The 25,609-nt window shown below is 39.3% G+C and overlaps 1 protein-coding gene across 4 annotated transcripts in view; it reads right to left on the bottom strand.

Annotated features, from left to right (window-relative positions):
* Positions 1-25,609, bottom strand: part of scml2 (Scm polycomb group protein like 2) — a 28,727-nt gene extending 3,118 nt beyond the window's left edge. For 2 of the 4 annotated variants that reach the window (XM_063473322.1, XM_063473340.1), the window contains exons 1-11: positions 25,524-25,609; positions 21,799-21,872; positions 21,443-21,511; positions 20,951-21,021; positions 18,751-18,985; positions 18,119-18,207; positions 17,596-17,839; positions 3,116-3,420; positions 2,711-2,843; positions 1,172-1,378; positions 240-413 (exon numbers count right to left, since the gene is read on the bottom strand). In XM_063473322.1, the coding sequence (XP_063329392.1) occupies positions 240-413; positions 1,172-1,378; positions 2,711-2,843; positions 3,116-3,420; positions 17,596-17,839; positions 18,119-18,207; positions 18,751-18,985; positions 20,951-21,021; positions 21,443-21,511; positions 21,799-21,820 (1,549 nt within the window). In that variant the 5' untranslated portion in view covers positions 21,821-21,872; positions 25,524-25,609. Of the gene's footprint in view, positions 1-239; positions 414-1,171; positions 1,379-2,710; positions 2,844-3,115; positions 3,421-17,595; positions 17,840-18,118; positions 18,208-18,750; positions 18,986-20,950; positions 21,022-21,442; positions 21,512-21,628; positions 21,654-21,798; positions 21,873-25,519 lie in introns of those variants that run through there. The other 2 variants (XM_063473330.1, XM_063473350.1) reach the window with 2 other exon arrangements.

The following is a 25,609-nucleotide window of genomic DNA, read 5'->3' as shown; positions in this document are numbered from 1 at the left end:
ACTTCATGAGTACAAGAAGAAAACTGGGGGGAAAAAAAGCACGATATACATAATGACACGTTGACAGACTCATTAAACAGCAGCGTGTCAAAACCTTTACACTACAACACACCACACTCCATCAAAGCTTGTAATAAATTTGAAAGCTTAAAAGCTCACAACCTTTAATCTTGCTCTTTAAAACAAAAAAATTTAAGCTCTTCACTTTTACAGTCAGTACATGCACACATTTCCCCCACCTGACTTGGCCCTATTGTAGAAGCGAGTGTTGTTGCTGTAGGGGCTGAAAGGCTGCGAGCTGAAGAGACTGTCACTCTCCAGATGTTGGCACATGTTCTCCAGGAACCGCAGCACAGAAGAAGCACTGGACGCAGAGGGCAGCTTCACATAGCGGATACCATGCTCTGACCGCACTGGAGGCAAAACATGGCAGCTATTAGTTTGCATCTGAGTGTGTGCGCACACACACAAACACACACACACACCACACAATATGCATTCACAGCTAAAGAAAACAGCAGATGGTTTTGGGTTAGCAGCACTCTCCATTTATAAACCTGCATATTTCACCCCATCCCACACGGCACAACACCCTCCCATCCAAGCCAAGCCTGCACAAATCCACAAATTAAAACCCCTCTCCCCACCCAACCTCTCCCATAGCCTTCCCGATCCGACCCCCCGAGGGAGACTCAATCCCAGAATCCCAAACCAGGTTAGACACACATGTCACTTCTTATTACAGACACAGTGCTCACATCAGCTGCTGCCACAGGCACCATCTTTTATTCCACCTCTCTCCTGTCTCTCTCTCTCACTCACACACACACACACACACACACACACACACACACACACACACACACACACACACAGTAAATTCACATGTGTTTAAACCAAGTTCACTGGGCTGATTGCCCATCTAGGACGCACAGTGTTGGAAAATTGAAATTAAAAGTTTTATAAGACGTGATAATGATTGTGAAAATATGCTCTTGACAATGAAATACTTACGCGAACCATCATTTTTTGTCACTTTTTGTAACAATCACAGAAAAAGGACAAAGCATTTTACTCAAATACATGTTAGATGTGTCATCAGCCTTCATTGATATAGATTATTAGATATAATATTGTTCACATATTATTCCATGGTGTTCTCCTGATTTACCTCTAATGACTTCTCCTCCTGTATGGGACTGGCTCTGCAGAAATGACAGCAGTACAGAGGGCTGGTATGTGCAGTCGACGCAGGCCTGAACAGCCTGCTGAAGCACTGCGTTGACTGGAGCTGGACCGAAGTGGTCTGGGAGTTGCTGCACCAGTTTTCGATCAAGATGCGGGCCGTAGTCACCGTGCTTGTTCACATAGACACACACTGAGATGGCACAAATACAGGAAACATTTGCAAAGAACACAAAAGAATTAGACTTAAAAAAAAAAAAAACAGATAGCAGAATACAAATTTTAATTGGAGTTTGATCGAGGCTGTTGGAGTTACTAAAACTTAAATCGACAATTTATATATAGACTTTAATTTAAAACAGATACATTCGTTTACACTCCGTAGCACATTATGATTGGCATGTTTTGACAATCTGCAGTCTCTCATGTACACAATCCTTGATTTAGTCATTTGTAGGAACCCATTTGAGTATTCTTGGTTAAAGCTCTACACGTACAAACTGCAGACAGACATGCCCCAAAGCTGCTTTAGCATTGCATTAGTTGAAGGCTCAAGGGCATTGTAATCCTGAAAAGTGAACCACTGATTCACTCTGTTTTTTCCAAGAATTTCTCTATATTTGGTTGGATTTTCCTTCCCTTAGTTCCATAGTCCCCTTGACTCGTTTGCTAAGAATGACCCTTCTTAGCATGCTGAAGCATGCTTCCTCTGAAGGGATGGTAACCAGATTAACCAGGTGATGAGTAATGGCTATGGTTTGTAGAAACAGAGAAGAGGTTTTTGGCACAACGTCATAATATTCAAGGTGCATGGCAAAGGAGCATAAAGTCTGAAGTGGTTCTGTTGTATAAAGAACAACTTGACTACCTTCATCGGCGCCAAATAGTTTTTCCATTGGTGGCTCATCAGAGAATACTCTTACTTACATCTTCCTCTTCTTTGTTATGTCCTTTTAGTGTCATTTGGTCCAATTTAAAAAGTCATGAGAATAGATAATTCATGCCACAATCCATCAAAACCCTGACATACTGTAATCGCTGTAAACAGAGTAAATGTAATCAGTTCTGCTCATTTCAAGCTTCTTCCATTTTGCAATTGAGACCATTATCCTCCTAAAAACACCCAAAGTTTCAGACATGGTTAATGTCTCCAACACTGATCTATGCCTCATCCCAATTTTATCGCAAACCAAACTCAATGGCTAGAGCAATACACAGAGTGGTGACTTAAGATGTGTAAAAATGCAATACATGTCTGATCAGACAGTTCACTTAGTCATAGGCGATCCATTTTTAGACAAAATTAAATGGTAATTAACCATTTGTAAACATTTCTGAAACATGCCTTAACTTTGTAATTTCGAGTTTCTGTTAGAAGTATGATAGGGAAAGAAAAAAAATCACAATTTCATCTAATTCATGTTAACGTCTACAAAAATAAAGCACACAAAATCATTTGATCAACTTTCCTATAAATATTTAGTATTGAGGCACTAAAATCTGTTTTGGTTTGGGTTTTTTTTACCTGTGCAAACTACATTTGTGCTGTTGTTAAGGTTGTTGTTGTCCGCTGAGACGTGGCTGATACTCAATCTGGTCTCTGGAGGTGGAGCTGTAACTGATGACGCCCCCAGGGACTGTACCACCCGAGGCTTCTTCTGAACCAAAAAACAAACAAAGCCTTTCTCAGTAAATCTCAGTAACCTACAAAGGCTGTTAGATAATCATTTATTAACTGTCTCTTTTAACTCTTCTTCACATGGATGGCACTGCATACAGTGGCTTTTAAAGTAAGGACATTTTTACTTATATTTTCTTTTTCTTTTTTTTTTTATCAGTAATCAACTTTTGACTATTTTCTCTTTCTCTAAACCATTTCTGACATGGCAGAGTCACTGGCCAAGAGACTGCGGCTCTGGTGACATCTCACCTTGTTCTTAGGCTTAGGTCCTCTCTTCTTGTGTGGTCTGGGGGCCAGTTGAGTCTCAGTGCTAGTTCTGGCCGGGCTTTGTGACGCTCCATTTACCGCTGCTGCTGCTGCAGCTTCTGCCGCCGCTTTCAATAAAGCGATAGTCTGGGATTTGGGACGACGACCGCGGACACCCTTGCGTACAGGGAGGGGAGGCAAGGGGTTGGGCAGTCGGTACGAGGTCTGCATGGAGGAGGAGTTAAAAGACGAGCGACGTGTAGATGAGGTGGAAGAAACAGGAGCAAGCAGGGCACCAGGGAGGGTAACTGGAATAAAAGAGGATATGGAGAGACAGAATAAGTACATGGAAAAGATCTGAGAGATATAAGAAATCAAGATACTTCTCATTACTAAAAAGATGACATTCTAAAAAATATTGGGCTGCAATTAGCTGCATCTCTTTCAGTTAACTTTTAACCCCGTAAAGCCTGAAACATGAAATAATTATTAGAATATTCTAACTTTTTAAAATTGTGTTTATTGAACCTTCTGACCTTTGAAAAAAAATGAAGTGAAATATTAATCAGCATATGTGACTTTTTGTGTACATTTTTGTGCAATTTATTGCTTACAGTAGTTCATGTCTCTTATTGGATGTGTCTGGTTTTTTAAGGGGAAAGAAAAAAATCACACTGATGATGTACAGGTGTCAAAAACTCATGTATGATGAGCTCCGTTTGGAATTACAAGGTTAACGAAGTCATCTTTATTCAGATTACTTATGAAAAAAAGGAAAAGCATCAAATAAGAAGCTGGAACCATCAGATTTACGGCTTTTGTTTGTTGCTTAATTAAAATGATTATTTAATTATCAAAATATTTGCAGATTGACTTTTATTCAGCTGGCCAGCTAATTATTCAATAACTGATGGTGCTTTACACACAGCAGCGCATATTTACTCTCCACCCATACAGAGGCTTTAAATTAAGACGTGCAGAGAATCCACTTTGCTGTAGGTCGTTGAGCCAAAGCGTGGAAAGCAAAAGTTAAAAGAAACACAAAAGCCGAGGGAAATGAATAACTGAGTCCTGCAGAGGAGATTTGTTTTGATTTTTCAGAGTCCCCTGGGATTGACAGGTCCTTTGTCTTCGGCTCCTCCCCGTTCTGAAATCAAAGTCAAAAGTCACGAGTCCCCAGAGAACCGCTTTGAGTTTCCATTTTCATTTCAGTTTCACTTTTCAAACAAATGGAGAATTGTATGATTCTTTGTTATTTTGCGAGTTGGGACCATAATGTTTTGGCTACTTTCTCAAAAAAAGAAAAAAAAAAACCAAAAATAACAAACACAACGATACATCTAACCTATATCTGAAATATTAACCTTAGGGGAAAAATAATTAGCAAAGAATACTATATTCATAAAAATAAGACATATATAAATATATAGTTGGAATGTTTAAGGTTTTCAGTGGCATTTCTTATTACTTAAGGATGTTGTCAGATGTTGTGTAAACTGTAAAAACTAGTCACTGACATCAGTATTGTGAAATGTTAGTACTGCACACAGGCTGACATCCAGCAGTGTGAGATAAGCTGGGATCACGTATACGTGCTTCCCCAGAACAGAGACTCATGATCTGTCCTTCATCCCTTATGTCAAAATAAAAGACTCCACCTCCTCCAACCCAAAACAAATGAAAAAGAAATGTTGAAAAACAATCTTAACAACTCACCTACAATTTCTAACTTAAAACGCTTTATCTGAATATATCTGAAGGAAATAGCAGTTACTTTAAATTCCAATCAGCAGGTGTTAAAATAGTAATAAAGTGACAAGGAAGTGAGAGGAAAGGTAACAGCCCCTGGTACAAAAAAATATGACTATGCAGTGGCACCAGCAGCCCTTTTTCATTCTTCATTAGCCTCAGCATGACACTGTGATAAAATCATATAATTATCAGAGTAAATGTGTGAAAGAAATGTAGCCAGATAACAGAAAAAGAAAGAAAGAAAGAAAGAAAGAAAGAAAGAAAGAAAGAAAGAACATCTCCTATTTCAATACAAATGTATAGCTTAGTGAGAGCAGGGGCTTGAGAGTGCATGTTAAAGCTCTCAAGGGGCGAAAGCTTTCATTAGAGCCCTTGACTGAAGCAATATGGAGCGACTATGGAAGGTCTACGGTATTCTCTGAGGGGCCAGTCTGGGCGCCCTGAAAGCTGCTTAATTGGGAAATGACTGAAAGTGGGCGTAGAAGAGAGCAGTGTCTTATTTCAGGGGGCGAAGGCTCACTTGCTCACCAGGAGCGGTCACACAAAGCATGCTCAGAGAGCGGCGGCGATACCAACCTGCACGCACAGCGGTACGCTCATTCACACTGAACTCAGAGTATAAACCCTACAAAGGCAGATCAAACTATGTTTGCAGGGTACCAGTCAGTATCAGCGGGTTTAATTCACCGTAGGGAATCTCGGTTGGGGCTCTTCTCTGATCTTTCCCCGCTGCAAAAAAACATAATCCGGTCACATATGTGACAGGTACCGACGCCACACGTAACATTTTCACACTAGTGATTAATGTCATATCCTAACACATACTGGTTTTGTTGTCACATTAAAAAAAATGATTGAGCTTTTCAAAAAAAATAAAAATCTGCTTATAAAGTACTTTCATTTAATACTGTCACTGTGGCAGTATCGCATTCATATTGGCTGTCTCAGCCTGTTCCAGCTCCACGGTGAAGCTATATGTTTACACTGAGCAAAGCTAACCCGATACCCTCACACTGAAGGTCATTTCACACCCTGTGGATTTGAAGTTTCACTGCACAGACTTAATGATGCTTCAAATTTAGGAGGCTGCATGCAAAAAAGGCTTAAACAGTAACTGCTGTATGTCCACATGTGAAGACAATTCAGTGCTGTGCTGGGAAGCTGTGGGTCCCTGCCTTTATTCGGATTTAACTTTGACTCAAGCAACTCACGTAAAATCAGGACGGAGTCAACAGATTACGATAATTAGCCCAAGTTATTCACCTAGCCCCAAAATCTCCCAGCTCAAAAGCCCAACCTACAAAACTCAGACGACTCAATGAGCCAAACTACAAACACTACAGGACACCACCAGAGGTCAGAGCTGTTTGGGTGATCCACACAATATTAGGCACGTGATCTTGAGGCTAATCTGTGCTGTTAATGCATCACAAATAAACAATCTATCAGATGTGTCTGTAACAAAGCACTGTTCCTAGATCCAGCAATCACATTACAGCCACTAATCGCACATAACCACATCTCCTGCATTACACCAGTTCTTTAAATATCTGCATAGCAATTTAAAAAAAAAAATCAGTGTATCTTTTCATGTGCAATCAAAATGCCTTTATCTGGGTTTGTGTACATTTTGTAAGTGTGTAGATTTGTATATTTTCTCAAATTCATTCCAAAAAGAGACAAGAAGATTTTCATAATATAGTTCCCTAATTAGTGGTCTCATAGTGGGCATGTGCAAGGGTAAAATGATACTGTTAGTTGAGTTTTACACCTTAGCCAGTGATGCAAAGCAACACAAAGTGTAATACAAGAAGTAGTGTCACGGGTTAAATATGTAAAATAGCACTTTTTTCATTTGTTTTAATAAGTAATGTGTATGAATACATTAAAAAACCTGGGACTGGTAAAAGTCTGGTCACTCTAAGGTGACAAATCTTAATAAGACAAGGAAAAATCTTTTTTTAATTTGTTGTTTTTGGGTTTTTTTGTTTTGTTTCTGTATCGTATGAAAATCAGTAAACAATAAATACATAAAAAGGCAGGGACAAAAAAAGCAGCGTGGCTTGCAAAATGGCTAAAAGGGATTTAAAAATAAGACCAATAATAATTTTGGTTAAAAAACAAAGGCAAAACTTCAATTTCAACAAATAGAAACAATAACAACAAGCAAAAATAAATAATCCCAAGTTTTCCAAAAAAAAAAGGCAACAATTCTTTTTAAAATGTCTGAGCAACACATGACTAGCATGTATACAGTGTAACCAAACAGAGCCATATGGTACTGATCATGACTATATAATTCCAGCTCGACCCACTGACCTGTGTAAGAAACCGCCTGAGGAAACACGCGTGTGTTTGGCGAGAGTGTGCGTGTGTGCGCGTTCGTGCACGCATGAGAACGGCATCACGGAGCGAGAAGTGTGTCTGCTGTCTGGGGGGTGGGGGAAGGGGCCCCACAGAGTTCCCTCTCATCTAATTACACCACAGACACACACACACACTTACATGTAGAGCACCCTCAAAGCAAACAGTCCATTCACACACGCACACACACACTTACAGGCTGTTCCTTTGAGTGAATTTATTGCAGTGTAAAACTCATCAGATGCAGATTTAACTGTGATACTGTGTGTAGAAAGCAGAAGGGGAAGTGTTGGTTGTGTGTGTGTGTGTGTGTGTGTGTGTGTGCATATATATAGTCCCAGAGTCTTTGTCCACACACACACACACACACACACACAAAGTCTTCATCTTCAAAACACACAATATAAAACAATAAAATTACTCCTTGAACTGACTGCATGATTACAAAAGTCAAAGACAAGTGCACATATAACAGATCTGATGTGCACTAATCGTTCCCGGAGCCTTCTGCAAACGAAATCCTGATGCCTCGCACACAGAAAGACATGATCAAAAACACATGGAGCTCTAAACTTAATTACAGCCAACAATACTGTTAAATCCTCAGACTCTTAGTCAGTCTGTCTGGCAGCAGTCACTGGTCTCTAACAATGAATGTGAATGAATGCAAAAGGATTCAAAAAGTCATCAAGCTAAACAAAGAAAGCAGCTTGAACCCCTCACACCAAACAAGTCCTCTACACTTGTGAAACAACTTTTCTGTGAAATGTAGGATCACTTTTCACTTCCTTTTTTTTAGCTTTCGATACAGCAACACCATAAAGGAAATCAGGAGTTTTCTAGTAAACTACACAATCATTTCAATTATATTAACAAGAAATTATATTAACGCACTTCTACTACCACTACTTCCTGTTTTGAGGAAATTCATGATTGTGTCCAGCATTGTTAATTTGTTAGATTCTCAGACACGTTTCAGTTAGAAAACAGCAGATTTGTGAAACACAGTGAAGCACAGCCCACTCAGAAACATGTTACTGCTCCAAAATCAGACAGCAGATCACTATGTGTGTGAAAACACAGCTCACATCAACCCCACAAGAAGTTTTTCTTTCATTTGCACAAGCGCAAAAAGAATATTAACTTGATAAACAAAGGCGACTCACCAGGAAATCCTCGGCAGGGAAACGAAGAGCTTCACTTCTGCAGTTGTGGCTTTCGTAGTAGTAGCAGTATTAGTAATACTGGAAGTTAAGGCAGCCGCTAGTCGATAGTAACAGTAGTGTGTATAACAATACTAGTGAGTGAGAACAGTTGCTTCCTGGTTCTCTCTTTGAAGCAACTCTTTATTCTTTCAGCCCGTTGTTGATTCCTGTCCCAGCCTGTTATTTCCTCTTCATAACTTTCTCTGATATCCTGTCCTCATCTGTACTTTGTTGTCTATTTTTTGCACCTCTATCAGCTGCTTTCTCAGTTTGCCTCCTTGCGTCTTTCCTCTCTCCGTCTCTCTAGCTTTCTCCCGGCAGAAGCCCACAACAAAGCCCACGCTGCTCCTGCTTTTGCCATTGGTCGAAGCCGCTGCAAAGCTTCCCTCCCAATGAATGAGCAGGCGGGGTGAGGGGTGAGGGAGGGGTGATAAGATTTGCATAGGGGTTTTGGGAGGAGTAAAGAAAAGGAGGGAGGGAAGGAAGAGTGGGTGTGTGGAGGGAACTGAGTTGAGCCCTTTATTAGTGTTATCTGTAGGCTATATCGACAGTCTACATCAGTCACCTGCTTCTAAGCAAGCCTCTCGGGGAGGGGGGAGATGAGGGAGGGGACAGGGGTTAATGGTGGGGCTGTGGGAGTGGATGGGGGATGGGAAAGTTGTAGGGGGGGAAGAGAGGTTAACCTGGATCAGAAGAGTCCTGATTGAGACGGGTGAAAAGGGGCAAACTCTTGGAGTTGGTGCACACACAAGCAAGCTCACACTCAACATAGAAACACACATACACTGTCGCAACCAAGGAGCACCCACACCCCCCACCAGTGTAACCCTAGCCTATTCAGACATTCCCCGATGAAAGATGGCCAGGTCCAGCATCAGGAAGCAGTGGCATAGTCGGATATCACCCTCACTCTGGAACAATGCGGAACAGAGCAGCCAGAGGAAGCCAGCATGGGAAAAGTCCCTTCAGAGACAACTTAATCTGTTTCGAAAGGGAAAAAAGGAATGCTGATGTTGCAGATTCAAGAAAAAAATATTTTCTTAACTCTACAGCACTAATAGATCTATGTTCATTTGATAACATCATTGTATTTTACGTCTGCTTTTGCAAGAATGCTTTCTTTCCTTTGCACTGATTGCTACCGAATGTCTAAGTCAAATATCTTCCTGCTTGTGTGCCCATTAAGTATACTGCGGGTATAAAGTGAGACTTAGAAATAATTAAAGACGTGTAAATCCCGTGCATAAGAATCTAAGACGACAAGAAGTATTAATTTGCCTCAAAACAAACAAAAGATGACTGCCGTGTGTCAACGTGTGCTAACACGGCGACGAGCTCTGCCCTTCATGCATTATTCAGACAGAAGAGACAAATAAACTAACACAAAGACGCATCACACTAAAAGTACAAAAAAAAACAAAAAAAAAACAGGCATAATGACAAATACTTACAGTACAAAAAGGAAAATAATTACACCCAATCTTGGAGTCCTCTGTAGCTTCTTTCAAAAGTATGTAGCAGGGTCGCAACAGGAGAATTTTGATGAAAGCTAATGAGAATTTTTAAACGTAGTAGTAATTACAGAGTCTCTCACTCCTGTTCGCACATGCACAGATAATTATCAGCTCATTAACACCTCAACCAAGCCCTACTTATTCACTTATTCGCATCCAAACATGGTAGCTGTCTAGTGGTTTACATTATTCTTTTTTCTCCCCCTCTTCAGAGTGCACACAAAGGGAAAAAACCTCACGCACACACAGACTTGGAGATAGTTTCACAAAGAAAGGCTGTGACTCTGGTTTTGATCACACTAAAAACAGATGTTCAAAGCAGACGTTTTCTCTCTAAATACCTTTTTTTGTTGTTTTTTAGTTTTTGTTCTTAACTTCTGTTTTCATTCATTTTTCTAGCATATCCTGTTCTATTTTAGTCGCTGGTTTAGATTGTTTGTGTGGGCTTGTTAGTGTCACTGTTTGCGTAGCAGCGTTTTACCATAAAAAAAGCAGCACTAATTCACCACAAACCGTGAGTAAATCAGGAGCTTAAACAATGGCTGGCGGAGCAGCACTGTTAAATCACTCAGCTGTATTCATTTCAGACGGAAAAAAGAAAAAGTCATCTGGAAGAATTCAGGAGTTACAATGACATTTCACTGGAAGAATGCACAAAGTCTGCAGATGAGGGTTTCTCTGTCCTTCTGTTAACCCGTCTGCCACACTCAAAATCGCTTCCAAATGAAATAACTAACAATGGCCTCATTGCTGTAAAACTGAAGGGGACTGCTGCATGTTCACTCACTTGCTTAAACACATTAAAACACATAATAAAAAGCCAGGTTTTGTCAGTTCGGGGGGGGGGGGGGTGTCACTTTTTTGTCACTTTCTGCAACTTGTCAGAGTTCATATAAATCAAGACGATTGCACACTGGCTGTTTGAATTCAATTCAATTCAATTCAATTCAATTAACATCACTGTCAATGCCACAAGAAAGGCGAGAGCGCAGCATCTCCATTAATTACAGCAGCAGTTCTGAATAAAGAATTCACACGTGGCACAGTTAAAACAGTGAATATCACACCTAAGAGTTCGTGTTATAGTTCTCCAGTTTTCTGAAGGTTTTTTTAAGTGTTTGGACATTGGCCACTTTTCACTCATTTGCCATCTAGTCCTTCTACCTGACCATTTTCACATTTATGTTTCTTTTGCTATTGTTAAGTCACTTAATACTAACCAGTGTCTCATTCAAGCACCTAACTCAAGGGATGAACCAGTTTATGTTATGTTTTTTTCTACACATAACATAAAAGTTAATCTAATTTAAAACGTTTTCTGTTATGTGTAGACATAAGACAGGTGTGTTGTGGTTATTGTAGGTACTTTGTTACTAGCAGCCTTTTATTAAAAAAATGTTTCCCCCATTTCTTTGGTTGAATTAATGAAAAATGCCAAAGATAACACAGTTTGACAGGAATAAAATAGCATTTTTGGACCATCAAAGTGATTCCTGAAGAAATTTTGACTGAACATGTGGCATATCTAAGCATGGTGTGCAGTGTGTCCTTAAAAAAAACTGAGGAAACTGTTCAATTATAGGACAAAAGAAGATGTGGTAGGCCTAAAAACTACCTACAGCAGATAAACAATATTTGAAAGTCATGTCATTAAGACATAGGAAACAATCCAGCAAAGACTTCTGGCCCTTCAGTTGATCCGTCCAGAAATGGTCTGAAGAGTGGCTGCCAAAGAAGCCGTTATTAAAGAAAGGAAACCGGGAGAAAACAATGAGGTATGCCAAATTACACAAGAACTGGACTGAAAATCATCGGCAGCAGATCTGAAATTTGATGGTAATTCCATGGTTCTGCCATGGTCTGGCTCTGTATTTCAGCCTGTGGTGTTGGAGAGCTTAACAAAATTGACAGAATTACGCACACAGCCAAGCACCACCAGATTCTGATCCACCACTCAATACCATCTGGAAAGCATCTGATTGGCAAAAGCAGCTAGCATCCAAGAGCATCAAAGGTCTGGAAATCTCCTTCAAGAAACCTGGAGAACTATTCCTGAAGACTACTTTAAGAAATGACAAGCTTACCTAAGAGAGTTGAACAATAAAGGTGATCATACTAAATATTGAATTTCAAGCAGATATAGAATTGTACAGACTCTGTTTTTGCCTCATATACTGTATTTTCATTAACGTCTACACACATTTCAATAAATTGCTGTGCCCATTTCACACTTTTGTAGCAAACTATGAAGAAATGAGGGGGTGGCTTTCCCCAGAAATAAAGACTGTGGAAAACTCACATGGAGAACGTTACGTAACGATGGCATTTCTCACCTTTAGTGATTAATATTTTGCCAGCCTGAGTGTAATTCACAGAGCTACAGTGGGATTTAATATCTTTTTAGTGGACAGAAACACAAACAAGCTGCAGACTTCCCTGCTCCAGGACAGCAAACATACTCTGACATGGCACATAACTGTTGTCATCCATCAGTTATGTGGAGAACCCACAAAAAGACAAAAAAGAAAAAGACACACACACATGCACACATTTTAATAAAAATTCTTGCTTTATTCAGAACCACAAGCTTCTTCAAACAGGGAACACCAACAATTGGCTAAAGGGGAGGAAACTGCTAGATGGGAGCTGATGACCTTAACAGCAAACATGGGGAGGATTGATATTTATCACACCTGCTAAACTTTGTTTAGAAACCCCAGTTTCAGAGTCAACAGACTACCTCAAGAGCCATTCGTCAACGTGATTTTGATGGATGGCAAGTGTCTAAATAGCAGCCAAAGAAACTAAACAGCTGAACTCTGAGCATTTTGCACTGGATAAAATCACATGGAAACATGCTACGTAACTGCTGAGTGTAATTAGCACATAATGCACGCTGATTGATAGTTAATAGCTCAGTGCTGCCCTCACACTAATAATAGGAACGGAAGCTCGAATTCCCACAGACTCACACTAGGACTGTTTTGTCCCACATGCCTCCACAGAAAAACGACACAGTACTTAAAGAAGCAGCACAGTGTTTTTCTGTCTTTAGATGTTTCACACAAGCACGCGCATTTGACAAATCTTCACATAGTTGGCAAAGCATTTATAAATATTTAAAGTATTTTAACAGATGAATTTCGTGCCAAACTTTCCACATCATTAGACCAGTCTGAAACTTTGTTCTATGCCTCTCTCTATCTTGTGGCCATGTCTACTTTGCAAAAATGTCACAGGGACTTACAAAACCGGATTAAATACAAATACGTTTAATATATATAGTAATAAGTAATGTTTTCAGATTTAATCAAACAAGCTTTCTAAAAAGCTCCCAGCAAATGAAAAAGCATTTTTTAATAAGAATAAAGACTACACAAGTACTGAAAACTCATTAACAATAAAAATAAAAAAAAGCTACAAATCCACAAGATAGATCTTTAGTTTAAGTGGACGATTAAAGACACATAATTATTCAAACAAACTACGTTTTGATAAAGATCTTAAACATTAATGATCTTTATGTTGTCATCTCCTGTGATATTTGTCCTCTCCAGTGTCCAGAGACATAAGCTCAATTTTCTCCACATACGCTGCACTAACGTTTAAGGCATTAGGTCTCATTGTACATACTTAATTCAGCAAAACAGGACAAATAAGTTCCCCCATATACAAAACGTTTCAGAGGATTATAAACTGAAATGTGTTCTTTCCGAGCGTACGTGACCGAAGCTGTATCTCCGTGGAAAAAAATCAATGATTGCCGTTTTGCTCTAGCTGCCACACAACTTTGTCACGTCTTCAAAAGGGCAAGAAGGAGGCAAGAGCAGACCGAGCTACCGCACATTAAAACAGCCTGCAGTTATGGAAAGCAGCGCTAATGTATGATAGAAAGATCAGAAACTGGAATCTGCTTAAGCTGAGTCTTCAGGGAACTCTGTAGACTCTGTGTGGAGGTCAGAGCGGTGGGTCATAACCCCGCCAACTGAGCCAAGTCAACACACACACACACACACACACAAAGAACAAATACAACTGAAGCCTTGACATTCCTAAACTGGTTAGCTTTTTAGATTTTTGTACTTCTGTTAAACAACCTTGACTACGGACCAAGACAGTCCATTGTCTGAAAAGCTTCTGGTGCTGCATAAACTATATTGATTACATTCTTATATTTATTTATTACAGTTTCATACATTATTTCCAACTCCTGCTGCTTGGAGCTGACTAAAATAATTATTGTGAAATGGCTCTGCAAGCACCCCCTGCTATATGATTTCAGACAAAGAAACCATCTTGAAATATTTGACCTGTTATAAAAACTAAATGAGTAACACTTAGGAAAAGGGAGCAGTGATTATGACATCATTTACTGGTAATAACATCATAATGATAGTGATACTTTATCTGAGTATTTACATTTTACATTTTATTTCAGTTATTTTTATAATCTCATTACACTTTAACTACAACTTAATCAAACCATATGAGGCTAAAGCTTCACCTCAACTGGCTCATTAAAACTAATAATAGCTGATTAATAATGAATTAACTTAAACCATTTTGCTCATAATGCTTGTGTAAAGTTACTAGATTGGGAATTATAAATATCGGACTGTTTTAAATGAGGTTTTGTTGTTTGTTTTTGTGAAGGATCTGAATACCCTTATCATTATATAAAACACTGTAACATCCTTAATGTAAATAATCAACCCACTGAAGGGAGAAGGTTTTTTTTGTTATTGTTCTTAACTTCTGTTTTCAGTCATTGTGCTTCTCATATCCTGTCCTGTTTTAGTCACTGTTTCAGACTGTTTGCGTTGGTTCATTTGTCTGTGTTTATTTTACTGTTAGGCTCACTGTTTTACCATAAAAGCCTAACCAGGGGCAACATCTACAAACTTGTGGCTACAAATCCTACGTAGCCTACATAGCACAGGTCCATTTATTTTCTTGCTGCTTATCCGACCAGGAGTGCAGCGGGACTGCAGTCTATCCATGCTGACACTGGACAAAAGGCAGCGTCCACCGTGAGCCATGAACAGGTTGCTATCATAGGCTATCATAATTCGCTTATATGGTTTGCAACATTTGAGAGAATAAATAATAAGACACACACAGAGAAATGTATATTAGCTGTAATACAATCAACACAAAATGCATCTATTCCTCACAGAGCTGAAGCTGACGGACCAGCTCACTCTAAACGGTCACATCACAACAAATTGAGTAACTGAATAAACGCAGTTAATTTCACGTAATCAAGTAAACGACTCGTTGCAAATGTTTCCACTTTTACATTTGTAAACTTAGCACCCTCACAGTTTGCCACAGATGATTTTTTATTCAAGATAATCCTGTTTGCGTCCCTCTGCACGTCTATGTAAATGCAGGGTACAGTTCCTGTTGTACACAGTGAATGTCTTACTAACAAATAAATAAAATGTTAGCAGAAATATGAAGAGAATATGACGCTAATCTGATTGAAGAGTTTCAAATGTTTTCTGATGCAAAGTAAACACTGAAGCTCTGACAGGAAAATAAGTCACTCCTATTTTAAGACAAAGCCTGTCTGTCTTTAACATGGCGAGAGCGAGACTCACGCTTCTTCTATTTAAGCGAAGTAAAAACCCCAAGCCTATTAAAAGAGAAGTGAAAGCACACAACAAGTAGGTCAATACTTTGGTTTTTACACCATGTTTCACGCACACAGTTATCTCTGCCACTCTGATCTCGATGTAATGCCACAGCTCCGACGCACGTCAGCATTTATGCTCTGCTGCTCTCTAGAGGCCAAAACGTGTAGTGCCCGAGATCTGACCAAGATTACCAACCAGGAATAAATAATAGAAGGCTTGTTAATTAATTCCAGAGGTGTGGACTCGAGTCACATGACTTGGACTCGAGTCAGACTCGAGTCATTAATTTTATGACTTTAGACTTGACTTGAAAAAATGTTCTAAGACTTGTGACTTGACTTGGACTTTTACACCAATGACCTGGGACTTGAATTGGACTTGAACCGGTTTACTTGAAAAGACTTGATATTTCACCCCAAATCTAAAATTTAACACGCATATTATATAGAAAGTGTGCACCATTAATTCAATTCATTCATTCATTTATTCAAACCACACTCCGTACGTATGTGTGCGTGAGCTGTAGCACAGCCAATCAAATTAACCAGATTTTTTTTTAAGAAGAAAAAAAAACGCTCAAAAATGCTGCAAGGAGTTATTTTTTTCAGGTACATAAACTATGAAGTAGTCAACAAAAAAACGAAATGCAATATGTAAAACATGCAAGAAGAGAATCACAGACAGAGATGGAACAACTTCCAACTTCCAGCAGTTGAAGTTGCATAAAGAACGGTAGGTGGTGCTTCTCTTTTGCTACGATGAGATAGCTGACTTCATCTAACTAGCAAATGTTGTCCAGGCTACGTTGATGATACTGTTTGGTTTTAATGTGTATAATATTTTTGTCATGCTATTTTAAAGCCGGTCCTACAAGCGCATCCAAGAATAACATGCAGCTTATCTCAGAATTGTCGGTGAAAATTATTCTTGGAGCTAAGTTTAATTGAGCTGCATTTTATAGAGGTGCAATTTCACAATTTGTGTATATTTTCTAAGTTCACTATTTCGTCATGTGTTGAGAAAAACAGAGATTTAAAAATCGCATGGTCTAATATTTACATTTAGCATATAACTGCAACATTCTTTTTTTTTCTTTTTTTTTAAAGACTCGAAAGGACTTGAAATTCAAAGTTTCAGACTTGTGACTTTACTCTGACTTTTACACCAGTGACTTGAGACTTGACTCTGACTTGCCTGACATTACTTGAGACTTGACTTGTGACTTGTAAAACAACGACTTGGTCCCACCTCTGATTAATTCCATAAATTTGAGCCCAACTTCTCACATAGGAACCTTCTGTTCCATGATAACATGAATCCCATTGGTAAGATAATGTTACTGAACACAACAAACCTCTGCCTGAGTTTGTTTTTGTTTTGTTTTTTAATTTCACAAAAATATATATATATATTGTAAGTAGAAATTATAATGATGAGACTGTTCAAAACATCTGGAAATTGTCCATCTGAGGACCATTCACAGAGAGCCAATTTATGGTGGGAAGCCAGAGGACACAAAGACACACTGAAAGCTTCAGTGATCCAGTGGCTTTGAAACCAGGACCTTCTCGCTGTGAACTGTTAGCATCTCCACATCCAGGTATAAACCGGGCACACCTCTGCCTAAGCTCCTGAGATTAGCTGAGACAAGGCAGTAAGTCACATGATATTATACCATGTTAAAAATAAACAGGCAGCCGTCAGTGTGACCCCCCAGCCACCTAGTAGATACACCTATGGTATCAATTTCAAAATCCTACGTAGCCTTGTTCTAAAGTTATCGCATTCACAAGATTTTCAGGAAACTCAACCTCTGACCTTGAGGTCGAGGTCGCTGGCTTTCAAACGTATCAGAGGATTTAGTAGATATACTTATGGTATCAATTTGAAAATCCCATGTCACCTCATTCTCGAGTTATTTATTTTAACTGTTTATTCACATAAACAGATTTTTAAAAAAGCCCTAAAAATGCATGAGAAAAAAACATAAGAACCAAAGCAGCACTCACAGAAGTTTCCGGGTGGCTGCAGGTTGTGTTTCGTCAGGGCACACCAGCCGACAGGGAAGATGTCTCTGGAGTCGAAGGGGCACCAGTAGTCAAAGGCGCCTCGCCAGCCGTCGAACATGACAAAAATCTCCTGACCTCTGACCTCACCCACTGTGGCGGGACAAATCAGGTAAGGGTTCTTCCTGTCCACTGCCTCTAGCTTCATACCAGGCTGAAAGTAGTTTTTGGCAGGGCTGGCAGGTTCCTAAAGAAACACGTAAATATACATGCAAATAAAATGAATCCTGCAAATCTAATGGAGCTTTATTTTAATGGCAGATAAACTGTGCAGAAGGTGAAAGTGAACCACGGAGCCCACATACAGAGTAAGATTTCATTGTGTGATTAAAATGGACAAAATTAACTTAGTAATGGCCGTGCTGTTGTTTGAACATATAAAAAAATCCCTAAAAAACTGTTTACTATTACAAATTTCTATCCAGTTTTTAAACATTATTTTCACTAATCTTATTTTTGTCATTACCTTCTTAAAAGCTGAAGCTGGGGCCATCTCTGCACCGCTGAGCGTCCGTAAGAGGAACATGGGCCAGGAGGATGCATTCATCCTGAAACCTGTACACAGGGCCAAAACAATTCAGTTTAACCTGATTGTTAATGCTGCAAATTACTGACCAGGACTTCTTTATGTTCACACTGGATTTCTACATGGTTCTTCCACAAATATGATGAAGTACCTTTAAGTGCAGAATATTTTTATTCTGTTTATTTTAGAATAGGACTCAATGTCACCAAACTGCACTTAAAGACGAAAACATTTTCAAGGAACACTTGTGCTTTTCCTACTATTACAAGTCGAAACACACATACAACATAACATACATCCTTTGGCAACATACAGTCACTGGGAGAGTCAATTAGGCAAATTAAGTACAAAATAATTTTGTGTATGCTCTAAAACCAAATAATACCGATCATAATGTTGTGTTTTCAATGCATTATGTACATGCTTATCATATTTTGTTAAATATATTTGAGTAAGTTTTTAGTTCTAGGAACTGTAATCATTCAGACATTTCAATTTACAAACAAACACTGAACGTTACATGGAAATCTTAATAATCAAAGTGTTCCCGGTAACAGCAGGAAGGCACCCACCGAGCGGCGGCTGCAGCATGTCTCCGTTCCTCTCGCAGGTTCCTATTGGCTGGATGTCCAACGAGTCGACCAGCCGCCAGAAATCGTTGGTGTTGTCGCTACCATCCAGACGCAGGCGTAGCCGAGTGCCCATCATCCCCATCACCGTTGCGATGCACACCGAGTTAGAGTTGCGAGGGTCCCGTGCTTCAAGTTTCATACCTGCCTTGAAGTCATTGGAGGGGGGGACTCTGGACTGCAGAGGGATACCAACAGACCTTCAGTCATCGCTCCTTGTTCGAGGGGCTGATACAATGATAGACGTTAGAGTAGTGTGTACACTCAGCTTCAAATATAGAACATGAAAGATGAGTCTGCTAATATTCCTCGAATATGTACTGGCAATAACAACTACAAGAAAAACAGTTGTTAGTAACTGTCTTCGTTTTTTGTGACTTTCGCAGCCTGTGGTTTTTAGCCCATCTGATCTATCTGACGCGGTGCCCGAGAACCACTTTATGTTGTTCAGTATACAGTACTGTGCAAAAGTCTTGAGCCACTTCCATTTCTTTTATTTTTCCCGGAAAACGGGAAAGAGATGCAGCAATTTTTTGAAACGTGCACACACACAAATGGAAACACAGTATACAAGACAAAAACGGAGCTTTTACAATTCTACTAAGCTGGAAAGTTAATAATTGGTATGACCACCTTTATTCTTCAGTACAGCCTGAACTCACTCAGGCAGCTTGTCATTTCTTTAAGTCGTCTTCAGGAATAGTTCTCCGGGTTTCTTGAAAGCTCTTCCTTGGATGTTGGCTGCCTTTTGTTCTGTTCTCTGGGGAAGGCAATCCATGACTGATGACTGAAACACTCTCTGCTGACCTCCTCTGTACATGCTGTCCATGAGACTTCTTGCCACTGATTTTCAGTCCACTTCATGAGTAGTTTGGCATACCTTCTCCCTGTTTCCCTATATTAAGAATGGCTTAACAGTCATTGGATCATCTGAAGGCTCAAGTCCATCTCTCAGGCTCTGTGTCAGGTCCAGAATACAAAGAAATGAGGGGCAGAGGGCTCAAGAACAATCCTGCACAAATCCAGGTGATATGGATTGTGTGTTGCATGTAGATTGTGGTGTTTTGATTCTCAGTGACCTTGCTGCTGCTGCCACATGCTCTTTGATATTAATGCATGTAATGTTTGTAACTGCGATGTCTTTTTAATTATGGATGTATTTACTGACAGCTGAGGCAGAGCACACAGAAAACTTTCAAAAAGGATAACAAATGTTACAAACTGAGGAAATATTTAAGGTAAAAAGCCAAAATTAACTATTACGGTTCATATTACAAATTATGCTCATATGTTTGGGAGCCAGTCAAGGTTTTTCTTACAGTTATGTCTGGAAGGTTACTTTCAAGATGTAATATTTTACTAGTTTTTCATTTTTCTCAGAATTTTACTTATTAGATTTTGATAACTTTTTATTTTTCTAACAATTTAAACTGATGACATAAAGCTGAAAAATTCTTAAACCAGTGGGGTAAAGCTCATAAAAATGAGAGTTGTGCAAAATTCAGCTCTTTACTGGAAACCAATTCACTTGTCATGCGTATGGCACCTTAACATTACATTTCGAACAATTCTATACTTTTAACTTTGTGGGAACAGTCTGGAGAAGGCCCTTTTCTTTTCCAGCATGACTGAGCCCCATTTGCAAAAACAAAGGCCTGTAAAGGCATCGGTTGAAGTTTGGTGTGGAAGAACTTGAATGACCCTGACCTTAACCGCATCAAACACCTCTGGGATGAACTAGAACAGCCAGGCCCTTTTACCAAACATCAGTGTCTGACCTCAAAAATGCTCTTTTGGATGAATGGCACAAAGTTCCCACAAAACACTCCAAAATCTTGTAGAAAGCAAGAAGAGTGGAAACTCTGCAAATAGGGACCAACTCCTTATTAATGCCTATGCTTACTTCACAACACTGTGGATCATTGTATATGAAACAAACTCCACTCACAACAACCGTGTTTACTGAAATGTTTTTGTAAACAAATACTATATGTGTTTTTTTTTTTTTTAATAAACCAATCAGGAAGTACCTCTTTTGTCTGAAATCATCACAGAATGTTTTTTTTGCCAGGAAAGAAGCAATATGCTGAAAAGGGAAATTAATGATATGGCATCTTAAAAAAGCTTCTTAATGATCAAGTACCTGTTTGAAGCAAGAGGGCGACGCTGCAGTGGAGGACGTTTCTCTCAGATATTCCTCCCAGCTGAACGGTTCTGGCACAGAGGACGGAAACAAAACGCAGATCACTCAGATACAGAACGGGTCAAAAAAGTGTAAAAAAATCATGTGTTAAAATAAAACCAATCAACAAAAAAACCTTGTAATAACACTAAGGCTAATTTAAGTGAAAGGAAAAGAAGCAATCCCCACTTTATATTTATAAAAGCAAAGTAAAGCTTAGTCTGCGCAGGATGTCAGAAATAAACAAAAGAACGTGAGTAATACTGTTCGAAAAGCAGGGGTGCTTTTGTTAACCTACCCCGGAAACTTACTAAAAAAAGACATAATGAGTTACTAACTGTGGAAGTGGTGACACTGCAGTGGCTGGATTAATAAAAAAAAATGTTTTAAATTAGACTGATAATGAGAGGGTTAACAAAGAGGAGTGACAAGGCAGAGATCTGCACAGCTAACCATTAGACTTGTCGAGAGCAGAGCCCGCTGTGATGCTGCTCCGTCTCTCCTTCTTCTCCTCCTTTTGATCTGAAATCAAAGCGGTGATTGAACGGCTCATCAGAATTATGGAGCTTCTGATATACAGACTTTAATTACTGTGAGAATGAAGGCATTGTAACAGTTCTCAAACTACCTCAAACATACCAAACATAAAAGACTCCAATCGTGTCTTTGTTAAAAAAAAAAAAAGAAAGAAAGAAAATAACAAAAGAAAATCAGCGAGGATTTTGATCGTTTTGGGATGTACCTTCTAGTTTGGGGTTTTTGGGGGGCGTTTTGGATCAAATTGGCACAAAGGGACTGTGCAGGCTTACCTCTGTGTGGCGTTCGGCCCATGATGACTGTGCTTCTTCGGGTCAAGTCAGGCAGGCAGCTACCCAAACAGATGCTAGAAATAACACAGTCAAAAGAGTTCATCTCAGCAGAGATCAAATGTAACCACTTAATAGCACAAGCAATTTCCGTTGAGGGTTTTCATGTAACATAAACTCATACTTATGACAACATTAGAAATTTGATTATTTCAGATAATTAAATGGAAAATACTCTGTACTAAGCCCACATAACAACATTAACAGATTATAAACGTATTCTAAAAATGTGTCCACTTTGTTTCCACTTAGAAAGCTAACGTTCCTCTAGTTTCCAGACTGTTTACGCATCCATGTTGGAGAATTTACTTTGGAATACTACTGCAGCTTTATAAAGCACTAAATAGTTTAGAGCTAAATTACATTTCAGACCTGCTGCTACATTATGAAATGTCCAGACCGCTCAGATTGTCTGGAACATGTCTGCTTGCTGTCCACAAGATGAAAACTATACACCGCAAGGCAACATTCAGTTTCTATGAATTACAAACTGGAGGGAAAAACGCTTTTTTTTATTAAATTACATTTCTGTCCATGTAGCAGTCCACTCTAATGTGTAATTTCCTGTTTGGTCTGTTTTATTTTATCTTGCACTCTGTTTTGTCTAAATCTTGTTGAAATGTCTTTTTAAGTCGTCTTTTGCCTTTTCTGTCATCTGTAAAGTACGCCTATTTACCTCGTTGTTTAAAATTGCTTCGCAAATAAGCCTGCTTGACCTTTTTCAAAAATGCTGTGATATTTTGCTCACTCTCAACAAATCTCAGGGAAAAAGACCAAAAATGAAAAATGACTCTATCCAACTGTGTAGCCAAAGCCTACTAACTTACTCCTGTTATTGTGAATTACCTAAAAGCATAGTGAGCCATGCTTTTGCACCAGGCGACCGTTCGTAACCATTACTTTGAGTCAAGTGCTTCTACAACCAATTGAATCCAAACATGGCTAAAAATAGTACCTACCAAACATAGCGTCCACACTTGTTTGAGTGCCACTTGTGGCACAATACAGACAAGTTAGGGAAGTACTGACAGAGCTGGATTAACATGTTTTAGTCATTTTATAGGATGAAAATCAGCCATTTCTCAAAACCCTCAGTGTTATTTTTCTAATTGTGACCTATAATTTACCTAAACTTTCCACATTTAAATTTCAGGGGTCGTAGAGGATGCGCAAGAGCTGTTCATTGTGCAAAACAAACAATGAACTTCAAGCAGAGGCAAAGAGGTAACTAAAACATGTCCAACAAATGCTCACTACCACTCATTTTAACTAGTTCAATTCCATGTGAACTCATCTGCTAGCAGCTTTTCAACCATTATTACTCCTTTTTCAAGAAAATCAAACTGTTACCACACTGCTTAAGCTCCGAATCTGGTCCAAAACCGAGGCTCAATTTTAAGAAAAACGTCAGCACAGTGCCACTCCATGCAAATTCTGTACATAGCTACAGCTCAAACTGAAGAGAAGAAAAAAATAATAATCCACAGCACACAAAAGAGACAAAAATACAAATTAAATCCACAAATCCAAAGGTTAAGATGTCTTCAGAAGCCTCACAATGTCTCCTTTCTTTGTGCTTCAAAGTTTTAGCATCTGCAATGTATTGTGGCCGACCCTCCCTCTGAAAACCCCCTCTCTCTACACCCCCCCCCCCTGTGCAATGAATCCCACTGAGTCAGAAGACGCCATAAAGATTCCAAGCTGCCATAAAAAGCCATTAAGACGTGTGGACGTGGGACGTCTGCTGGCAGACATGAAAAGGATTCCAGCTCCAGACCGGTTCAGTGTTTGCATTGGTTTGTCCGCCTTGCTCAAGAGGGTCAGACAAAACTGCCCCGCAGACCAGGAAGCACTTAATTTTTACAATCTCCATTTCCACTCATGCAGCCACTGATCTGGGATTAGTGCGACGTTCACAAAACGGAACAGTGAGAAGATGTGAAAAAGCCGTAACTCTCACTCAACAGGAGCTGTCAAAGTGTTTGTCACTGATTTTTTTTTTTTTTTTTTTATAAGGCACACATGTTTAAATTAAAAAAAATCTTTCTTCTACTACAAACTGATTTTTGACTGTGTTATGTTCACCGGTCACTAAATTATTAGGATTTCCAGTTGTGGAAGAAAGCTAGTAAAGCAATAACAGAGGAACTAAGAAAGTTTGTTTTGTTTCTTGATCAAAGATAAAGGCGGCCAATAAAACAAATATCAGTCATCTTCCCCCAAAAGCTTTTTCTGACTCTTAATTAAGAGTCAAAGATACCTTGTTTATTTATATTAATAAGTAATCTTATTTTTTTATTATTAATATTTTTGTTGTTCTTTTTAGTTTGGGAGTGAAAATGTGGAAAAAATGCAAAAAAAAAAAAAAAAAAAAAAGTTTAAAACCAAAGAGTAATGTGGCGTAAAGGTTTGGGTTCTTCTTATTATTTTACTTTTATTTTTTAAATAAAATTTAAAGCATCACAAAAGATAAAGAAGAGAAATAAACGTGAGAGTAAAAACATAGTGGATTACAGTGCAGTACAGTAACGCTGCACGTTCTTAACTGTAAACTGAGCATCTCGGAGTTTTGAATGGTTTTCATTATTTCGGTTTTAACTGCATTTCAGAGACAAACAGAAAAAAATAAAGTGAGAAATTATTTATCTGATGAAGAATGAAGACAGTTGCTCCACGCAACCAACTCTCAACGACCAAATGGGGGAAGGTGACTTGCTGATTATTAGATAACATAATAACACCTTTACTCAACTGTTGAATAATAACTTGGTTTTTTAATTATGAGGGATGTTTATTTACGCTACATCACTGTCTTCGCTTTTTTTTTTCTTCAATAAAATGTTACAAGAGTGAGACGAGCTTCCAAAACCGGGTTTGAAACCACGCTCTGGGCCTGGCCTGGTGTTTCCTCTGTGAGGCAGGACAGTTGGGAGACAGGACGGTGAAGGGATCACATTACTGCTGCTGGGAGGCTGAGGGGTGTGTGAGCCGCTGCAGGGCGTCACCTCCGCGATCATAACTTGGGATATCCTTTCAGACCCCATAACTTTAACAGCAAAATATTTCTTTTCTTTTTTTTTCCAAGTCAAACTGTTTTCCCAGCACCAGCATTAAAGATGAGTCGCATAAAAGCTTTGAAATGGAACAGCATGCAGCTTTAGGGGAAACAATAAATAAAAAAAATAAAGGTGCATTGCTCGCTTTTTTAATTTGCAGCCTGTGTGGAGGGAGGAAGTTAAATAAGCTGAAGGTAGAAATTTTAATGTGAAGAAAAGTCTGTGACGCATTTTCATTTGGGTTATGGTCACATTTAGTGGGCGGGACAGTGCTCCTCACACGGGCTAAACACTGCTAACGATACACTGTATCCACAGCGGTGTTACTACAAAGCTGCAAGATCGCGCTAAACTGGTGTTTTTCTTTTCCTCCTCAGTTGCAGAGCAATCCTCTGCATTAGTCCAGTAAACAGAAAGCAAAGGGAAAGCTGCAGAGTTCGATGTAGCTACTGTAGGCAGCACCGAGCTGCCCGTCTGCACAGACTACAGTATAAACACGCTCCGCTCTCCGACACTGCGTGCGCTAATAGTAGGAAAGCTGAGCGCTTTTGACCGCAGCACGGAAAACAAAACAACACAGTAGACTAATAAAGAGGGATGAGCCGTACCAACCGTGTCAACTGGGTATTTTGATGCGAGACTCCTCACTTTCTATCAGATGCAAGCCGCCATATTCGCTGCAGCTTCGCGCATGTCCA

This window comes from Pelmatolapia mariae, linkage group LG1 (assembly GCF_036321145.2).
Source record: "Pelmatolapia mariae isolate MD_Pm_ZW linkage group LG1, Pm_UMD_F_2, whole genome shotgun sequence".
NCBI lineage: Eukaryota > Metazoa > Chordata > Actinopteri > Cichliformes > Cichlidae > Pelmatolapia > Pelmatolapia mariae.
Note: the sequence above shows the minus strand (reverse complement) of the source record. Positions and strands in the feature narration are given on the sequence as shown.